Source organism: Pteropus vampyrus, unplaced genomic scaffold (genome assembly GCF_000151845.1).
Source record: "Pteropus vampyrus isolate Shadow unplaced genomic scaffold, Pvam_2.0 Scaffold153, whole genome shotgun sequence".
NCBI classification, from domain to species: domain Eukaryota; kingdom Metazoa; phylum Chordata; class Mammalia; order Chiroptera; family Pteropodidae; genus Pteropus; species Pteropus vampyrus.
The window spans coordinates 709,976-719,227 of NW_011888934.1; the positions used below are offsets into that span (position 1 = coordinate 709,976).

The 9,252-nt window shown below is 36.3% G+C and overlaps 1 protein-coding gene across 1 annotated transcript in view; it reads left to right on the forward strand.

Moving 5' to 3' along the window:
• Nucleotides 1–7,547: 7,547 nt before the first annotated feature.
• DMRTA1 (DMRT like family A1) overlaps nt 7,548–9,252 on the forward strand; it is a 6,577-nt gene continuing 4,872 nt past the window's right edge. The window contains exon 1 of the mRNA XM_011369717.1: nt 7,548–8,205. Coding sequence (XP_011368019.1) covers nt 7,548–8,205 — 658 coding nt within the window. The remainder of the gene's footprint in view (nt 8,206–9,252) is intronic.

The window sequence follows — 9,252 nt, forward strand, 5'->3', positions numbered from 1 at the left end:
AAACAGTTATCCTGAGAGGACAGAACTACCTTTGAAGTAAATGTCAGGTTTTGAAAGGCATAAAATTTAGTATCTAACTTGACTTTGATGATGCTTGAGAGTAAAAGAAAGATATGTTTCAAGTTTCTAGTGGTATTAATAAATAAAAATTTATGCCTTGATTTCTGTCTTATTGTTACATGGTGGGATGTAGGGAAGAAAGGAAAAACAACAACTGCATCATTTAACTTTACCAAATTAAAATAAGACATGCAAAATATGAGATTTTGAATTTCTCTTTATTTTTCTTCATACATTCTGTTTTAATGGCACTATTGTTAACTCAAAGAATAGATGCATTTTCAAGGTTACTAATGCTTCTGCCAATGAGCACCCCTTTTGAGTAACTATATTATGAACTAAACAGGTTGCTCTGAGTCTATTTGCTAGCCTGTCTTTTGGGGGAGAAGCAGGAGTGTAAGGAATCTGAATATTAGACTACCTTGAGGGCTTATTCTCTTTGAAACTCGGTTTTTTTTTTAATTTGTAAAATCAGGGTAATATAATGGTCCTCAATAAAGTGATTGAAGATTAAATGGCATAACATATGTAAAGCCCAAGCACACAGTGTATGATACACAATAACTAGTTCTTTAAGGTAGCTGTAATAATGAGAAACAGAGGTGTCCTTCATATATAGAAGATCCTTTAAGACGGTAACATTTTGTGAGGGAAGTCTATTGATTAATGGCTATTGTTTTTTTCTTTTTAATTAACTTACCTAAGATGCATTTTAAATTAAACTTCTTACTAAAATGTTTCAGTGTTTAATATGTGCTATTCATTCTGTTGTAGTCTTTAACGATCACATAAAGGGCCTTCACATACTTCCTGAGTGAAACTGTGTTGCTATCTAAGGGCTGAATTCTGAGGAAATATTTTCACATACATTAACTTATGAAGGTAGATTCTATTCAGTGTTAAGACAAATCACAAAGCTTATCTCAATTCCTAAGCAAAAATTACTTAAAATATCCTGAGTTAAAAAACAATTCAAGTTTAATAAGTTCTGAGCCCTATTTACACAGTAGACTTAGATCCATTAGAATAAACTAAATAAAGAGCATAGCTTTTGAACATGTGCTTACACAATTAACCACAATAGCACCAAGGTTTTTTGTTATAGTCTTTAAGTCAATAGCACTCCTTTATAAAGCAAGTTCACAAAAGGCTGTATAATTTACTCAAAGAACCATCAGAGTATGTTACAATGATCAGAGCTTTAGTCATGTTTTACTTCAATTCCCCCCAATCATACTCAACCAGAGATTTGCAAAATGATGATTGTCTTTCTATGAACTGAAACCTTGTAGAGTTATTTTCCTAATGGAACTCTGGGTTATCACTGTTATTTCAGGAGAAAACAGCATCAATTTTCTAATAAGAAAACCATATTTAAAAGAAAAAATACATGAGATGATGATGAAATGAATTGTATATTAGAATTCAAATTCCTATGATCTCTTAGTAACATAAGTCAAAAGCTTTAAAAAAATCTACCACCTTTAATTCAGTACTTTTATTTATAGGAATTTATTTTAAAAAGATAATTTGAAATATAGAGAATATTTTAAGTTCACATATTCATTCCTTTTTTATTTAAAATGGATAAAATGAAATATAAATGTCCTTAACTAGAAGAATTATTGTACTTATTGTATGGCTGAATAATTGAAAATTGTATTGCTTTAGAACTGATGTTTGCAAAAGGCTGTTACAAATAGGAAATGTTTTATATCACAACGTTAAGTTAAAAGTATTGTATATACAATATTATCGTCACCTTTTTATATGCAGAAAAAAGTTTAGAAGTAAATACACTAACACATTAATCCATCGCATTAATAAGCAACTATGTGTGCTTAAATCTAAACATTTTGAAAAATACTGGAATACAGTTACGTGGCGTGAAAAGTGTAACTGTAGAGTTTCATGAAACTTTTTCTTTAAGAAAAAAGTTTGTCAAAATACCTTATTTAATGTTAAAAGAACAGAAAACAAAGTAAATAGTAAACTATACTTAAAAAGAAATCACACTCCAGCTTATATAAACACCAGAGAGGTAAAACAGGAAAGGATTAATTTTTACTGCATTGGAAATTACTTCTCAAAAATTTCAGAATACAAAAGAAAAGTAATGTGTTATTAGTGCCCATTCAACCAAATTACAAGTAAATCCCATGACATTTATTCTTCTTTATTTTTCAAAGATGTATTGAATGTTTACTATGTGTTAGGAATTTAGAAATGGATATAGGAAAAAATAAGTACTTCTCTGTTTCCTAATTTTGCTAGTTTCTTAGGATTTTAGGTAAGCATCCTAACTGATGTGAAAAGAGCTCATAAAGCAACAAAAGAACATATTCAGCTCTCTTTTGCAACCTGCATCCCCTTGGTAGTAAGGGAACAATATATATGGTCTCTAACTGCCCTCTTGCCTTCCCAGAGCAAGGGACCAGAGATTATGGTGGAGATGATGTCCTGCAAGGAAGCTAATTTCCTAAGATGTACATGCTGTGGCCAGTTACAGCTCTGGTGTTATGAGTTATCTCTCCCCAGCTGCAGGGTATTCTCAGGAGGGAGGATTTATTGGTAGATATTGGTTTGGGGTGAGTGACATTTCTTGGTCAATTATATATCAAACATGTCCATCCTTTCCCAATAGTACTCCAGGAAAGGATTTGTCCCAGAGGAGGTCTGTCTCTTCCAAGACTTGTGGTGCCTAGCTGTTTGATGAGTCACAGTCCAAGGGTTGAAATTTATTTCACTCTGCAGACTGTGGTCACTCAATCATGATAATGCTTTATTGCCTTTTGAAGAATCCCAGAGAAATAAAAATACAGTTTAAACTTCTTCCTCAAAATTGATATAACATTAGGAAGCACAGTATGACCTTGGAGTCGATGCACTGTACAAGGTGTAGTCATGTATATTCTGAAGCTATGGAGTGAATTGTGCATGTTTATGCATTAAAGAATAGGCAATTTAGAACCTTTCCTTCTAAATCCCCAGTCTTCTTGCCAAAAGCATTTAGCTGAGCTAAGTATATACACTTTCCTTTATCAGCAGATTAGTTTTGGATAGTCTATCAGCAGAAGAGGTACTTTGAGGCCTTGGGGGTAGTAATGAGGTTCTTTAGAGACTGAGAACATTAATGAAAAATAACTTCAGACTAGATTTAGCAAAAGAAATGGATCACAGTCTTGGAAGTATCCTTGGAGAAGACTTAAAGTTTTGTGTTGCCAATGGGAAAAGTGAAGCTGAGTGGATAAATGTTTTGCCCAAGATCTAATAACTTAGCTGTGATCAGAGTCAGGCCTACATTAATGATTGCTGATTTACACTTCCACTCCTCTATGATGTGTGGTTGGTATGGTGAACAAGCAAAAAATAGCAGTTGACTAAAGAATTTAGGGTGGACAAGGAATTGAAGTAGAAATAAATCATAATTTAAAAAAGAGGTGCATAGATGTTTTTGAGCTTGGGAGAAATTCTATTTGTTAACCTTCTTTCCTTCCTCCTGATAGTCCTCTATATTTCCCATTTAATGGACCAGCCTTTTTTTCTTTAACTTTAGTTGGAATAAATTTGTAAATGACATATTTGTGATAATTGCATACAGTTTAATTAAAAACATGTTTCTTCTTTCTCATCACCGTTTCATTTGTTGAAACTATTGCCACTGCTAAGTTGCTGCTGTTAACATCTCAGTGACTTACAAGAACAGTCAGTGTTCACTTGCTGTTAGATGGAGGAAAAGGGGGAAAAAGTGTACATAATTTGAGAAAAAGAGAGAATACATAGTATTATTATGAGAGGAGAACAGATTTGGACTTTCCAGTGTATTTGAGAAGAAATACAAGCATTTAGAATCATTGCTTCAGTTGTGGGTACTAAGATTAGAATTATCTTTGCCCCAGATGTTTTCACGTTACTCTATGCCTTCCTTGTTCCAGAAGTAGGAGGGGTTTTATTTTTTTATAACAGATTTACCAGTATATAATTGACATACAATAAACTGTATATATTTAATGTACAGTTTAATAAGTTTTGACACATGTATATACAAATAAAATTATCACCATTAAATAATTAACATATTCATCATCTCCAAAAATTTTCTTCAATCCTTTGTCATCCTCCTGCCCATGTTTCACTTTCCCTCTACATCCTGTTCCCAGGAACCACTGATGTGCTTTCTGTCATAGGTTTCTAAGATTTTATATAAATGACCTCATACAGTACATACTCATTTTTGCCTTGTTTCTTTCAGAATAATTATTTTTAGATTCATTCATCTCGTAGCATGTATCAGTGTACTTTTTTTATTGTTGTTGAGAAGTAGTATTCCATTATATGGTTATACCAACTTTTGATGGATATTTAGGTTTTTCCAGTTTGCTGCTATATGAATAAAGCTACTGTGGAATTTTGTCTCTTTGTACAGACATTTGCTTTATTTCTCTTGTGTTGATATTTAGGGGTAAAATTGCTGGATCATATTATACATGTATGTTTAACTTTTTAAGAAATTGTCAGCTGGTTTCCAAAGTGGTTATACTCTTTTACATTTCCACCAGCTGTGTATTAAATCCTAGCTGTTCTACATTCTCGCTGATACTTGATATGGTCAATCTTTTAAATTTTAGCCACTCTAATAGATGTGTAGTGGTATTTTAGGTTTAATTTGTATTTCCCTAGTGACTAATGATATTCAGCATCTTTTCTTGTGTTTATTTGCTTTCTGTATCTGTTCTTGTGACATGCTTTTTCAAATCTTTTGCTCATTTAAAGTTTTTTTTCCTTATTGAGTTTTGAAATTTCTTTATATGTTATATATACAAGTCCTTTACCAGATATATGTATTAGTTATTTTATACCAGTCAGTGGTATGATTTTCAGTCTCTGAGCAGTATCTTTTGAAGAAGTATTTGATTTCAATCAAGTATAATTTATCAATTTTTTCTTTATATGGATCATACTTTTGTTGTTGTATCTCAAAATCTTTGCATAAACCAAGATCACAAAGGTGTTCTATGTTATCTGGTTTTATGACTTACATTTAAGTCTGTGATCGTTTTGAGTCAAGTTTTTGTAAATTGTGGGAGATATGGATCAAAGTTAATTTTTTTTCCTTGGTGTAGAGATGTCCAATTTTTCAGAAAAATTGTTGGGAAAACATTATCCTTTTACCACTGAATCATCTTTGCACCTTTGTCTAAAATTAGTTGTCTACTTATGGATGAATCTATTTTTAAACTCTCTATTCTGTCACATTGGTTGATTTTTCTGTCTTTTCACCAATACTACACTGTTTTGATTAATATAATTTTATAATAATTCTCAAAACAAGATATTATTAGCCTTGCAACTTTATCCTTTATCTATAGATCAATTTAGGTAGAATTATATTCTTAACAATGTTGAATCTTCTAACCCCTGAACGTGATATAGCTCTTCATTTATTTAGATCTTTATTTTGTTTTTTTAGCAATGTTTATTCATTTTCAGTCTTACAGATTTTATTATTTTTCATTTAAGTAGATACACACATTTAAATTTTTTTCAATTTCAGTTGACATTTGATATTAAAATACATACACATTTAACAAATACATTTACTTAAAATTATTTTCACTTCCTTAGATGAAAATCAGTATCACTTGCCATAATTGGGAGGTAACTTTGATAATCAAATAAAAACAGAAAAATAGTGTTAAATTCTAGGTAAATACTGTTACTTGCTGAGGCTCTTTTATTTATTTTTTTATTAAAAAGCATACTTATGTCTTGCATTCTAAAGACATACTTACATCAAGCTTTGTATTTTCCTTCATATATCCAGGTCTTAAAAATAATAGAAAAAGGAAACTGTTTTCTCACTAGGTAATTCACTGTGTTTTAATGACTCACTAGCACTAAAATCTCATTTCTCATATTGTTGGATGTGAGTTCCACAGTTAGGGAATAACTAGATTTTAGGCTTGAGCAAAGATTCAGAGGTGTGAGAAAGTTTGGGTATTATAGAATCTGCAGATTAGGAATTCCTAAAATGGTACATCTAAGCCTTGGTTGTATTTAAATCATCATCTTGAGAATTTAAAAAGAGTCAGACCAAAAGAATCAGAATACTTGAATTGGCGTGTCTATTTTAAAATTTCCCTAGGTAGTTTCAAAGTTTTAAAAAGGTGGAAAACTATAATGTCAAGACGTGGCCATGGGAGGATGGTGATGGTAGTGATAGTGTGAAGTGGGCAGGCAGGAGAAAGACCGGATTGATTAGCAGTGTCTGCTTTGGACACTGGATGTCAGAAGATGGAGTGGTAAAAATGTCATTATTACTTTCCATCTTAGGGCTAGAATATGAATTGTCTGTCAAGGTAGTTGAATATTATCTTGAAGAATGATAGAATCTTCACTCTCTTTTCCATTAAGAACAAACACTCACGAATTTTCTGCCTCAAATGTTTTGGTTTAAAGCACTATGATCTTTTCTTACAATTAAAAAGATTAAATGCATATTTCAAGGATGCATTTTATAATGGCATATTTAAAGAACGTTCTAAACCAATACTTTACAACAGAAATGTGAAGTATTTTTGAAAGTTTTAACACAATTGCTGCCTATAAATAATAGTTCCAGATAAGAAATTCATAAAGACTCTGACAGCATTTCAAAATATAATAATACATAGAATCCAAATTTGCATGTGTAAATAAACAGAATACAGGAGAAGAATCTGAATGTGAATCAGTTCCCTTAAGTATTTATCCATTGTTTTGACATAGCCGTAAGGCCCATTTAAAGTAGGGCATCTTTCAGGTGGAAAACATTTGCAGCCCGTTAGGCTGTGCTTTCTTATTGACACTGGCCATGCTACCATCCTGAAGGCTTCATCTGGGAAAAAGAAAGAAAAGGACAACTCTACATCTAAATCTTCGAACTTGCTTAGGGGAAGCATGGAACCTGAGAAAGGAGAATTTAAAGTCTTGCTTAATCTAAGGGCAGTAAGAAGCATGGGAGAGGACGTGATTCTGTGACGCTGAGGAAATCACGGGGAAACAGTGGGAGAAAAGGGCTTCTTTGGGGAAGGGATATTTGCAGGAAGGGACAGTTTTTGTGTTTCCCATTGCCCCTCCTCCCGGACGGTCCCCACTCTCCGCCTCTGGCCCTCCCTCTCCCAGGCTTCAGCGCTTGGCCAGTAGTAGACCGGGTGGGCGGGGTAGCTTCTCCAGCCTTGCCTTTGGCTCAGAAGGCCCGCAGAGCATAGGGTCATTAACTTAGTGCCCCGGGACTCCAAGCACACTGGGCATCCGCACCTCTTGGAGTCTCCAGCTCCGGGAAGCGGTGGTCCCCAACTCACTGCGAGAATTGTTTCACACTTTGTCGGTGTGTAAGTGGGAGGCAGCGGGACCACGGCCCGTCCTTCTGCCCCCCGCATCCTGGTAGGGTTAGCTGTGGAAAACTCACTTTCCTGGTGCTACCCCTCTCCAGACACTTCTCGAGAATGGAGCAGTCACAGTGTGGCAGCAGAGACCGCAGCGGCAGCGGCCGACCTCACCTGGCCCCGGGGCTGGTGGCGACGGCCCCTCCGCCCCCCTCTCCGGCTTTGCGGGTACCCCCAGGGATACCCGTTCCTCCAACTTTCCTGCGGCCACCCAGCCTCTTTCTGCGGGCGGCCGCGGCTGCAGCCGCCTCCACCGCGGGAAACGGGGGCTGCGCACCGGCTCCCGGGCTGCAGAGAGGGTTGGGCACGGTGGGCTGCGGCTACCCACGGACGCCCAAGTGCGCCCGTTGTCGCAACCACGGCGTAGTATCGGCGCTCAAGGGCCACAAGCGCTTCTGCCGCTGGCGGGACTGCGCTTGTGCCAAGTGCACTCTGATCGCCGAGCGCCAGCGCGTCATGGCTGCCCAGGTGGCGCTGCGTAGGCAGCAGGCCCAGGAAGAGAGCGAGGCTCGGGGGTTGCAGAGGTTCTTGTACTCTTCTGGACCCTCGGGACCGGGGCTTCAGACCTCGGGAGGCAGGATCGGAGCGGAGAATCCCCACGCGGCGAGCGTCCCTGCAGCGGTGACTGCGCTAGAACTGGATGCTTTGAGACAAGCTAGTGGTCTGGCGACCCCAGCTTTCGAGGTTTTCCAGTCAGATTATACGAAGAAAAAGCAAGGTGAGTTAGTCTTTTATTTCCTCTTTGCAAAAGATTGTTCTGGAGAAAACTTTTGAAACGGGCAGCCATGCCCTGGAGATGGTCAAGAAAAGTTTAAAAGAAGCATTTGTTTATGTTATGGGAAACTGCTCTGCAATATGACGTTAAGAAGGCTGTTAGAGACCCCATTACCCTCACTTTGGAAAAGCTTTCTGTTCCTTTAGACAGTAGGATAAGATAATGAAAAGGTGAAGAGTGAGTGATCATATGAGCACCTCATGCCGGGAGTTTGCGCCCAAGTTTCTATGACTTTGAGTAGAACTTCAAGTGGTCATTGAGTTAAAAGCTTAGTGAGAGGTGCTGCATTTTGAGCTTACTCTGTACTCTTTCCAGCTATAAAACCAGAGTTGATCTGATCTTGTGTGGGAAACTCACTGATAGTGGAGAGTACAGTTCTTTACCTTTGGGGCAAATCTTTGGAACCAGCTAGAAGTGAGGAAAAGACAAATAAATCTACCAAAGCCTCTTTTCACCTCCTTCCCTTCAAAATTTTAAGTATTCCACCCCCAACTCCCCCTAAAGTGTAGAATGAGCTAATAGTTGAAGTTTCAGCTCTTCCCATTGGGAAAAAAATTAAGTTTTCCAGATTTGTAATAACATTGGTAAGAATTTCAAAGTTCAATATTTAGGGATTTCTTATCCAAGGAGTTTTAATTTTTTTCTCTTATTTATTGACTGCAAACCTCTTTTATACCTCATGTTAGGTTACACACACACACACACACGCACACATATACATACATATATACACACATACATATATATACACACACACATATACATATATATATATTTGATAGGTTCAAATAAACTTTTCCTGCTGATATAAATCCCACTGTAGTTTAGTAAATTTTAAAGTCCTCTACAGGGCCCACTAGCAGTGAAAATGTTATTTCCATATTTTTGTATAAACTCAGGACAGGTTGTATCGTATGAAATTATACAATGATTAAGGAAATTATTAATTCGAAAACATCCCTTGATTGTGAGAATTGCAGACCTTAGATC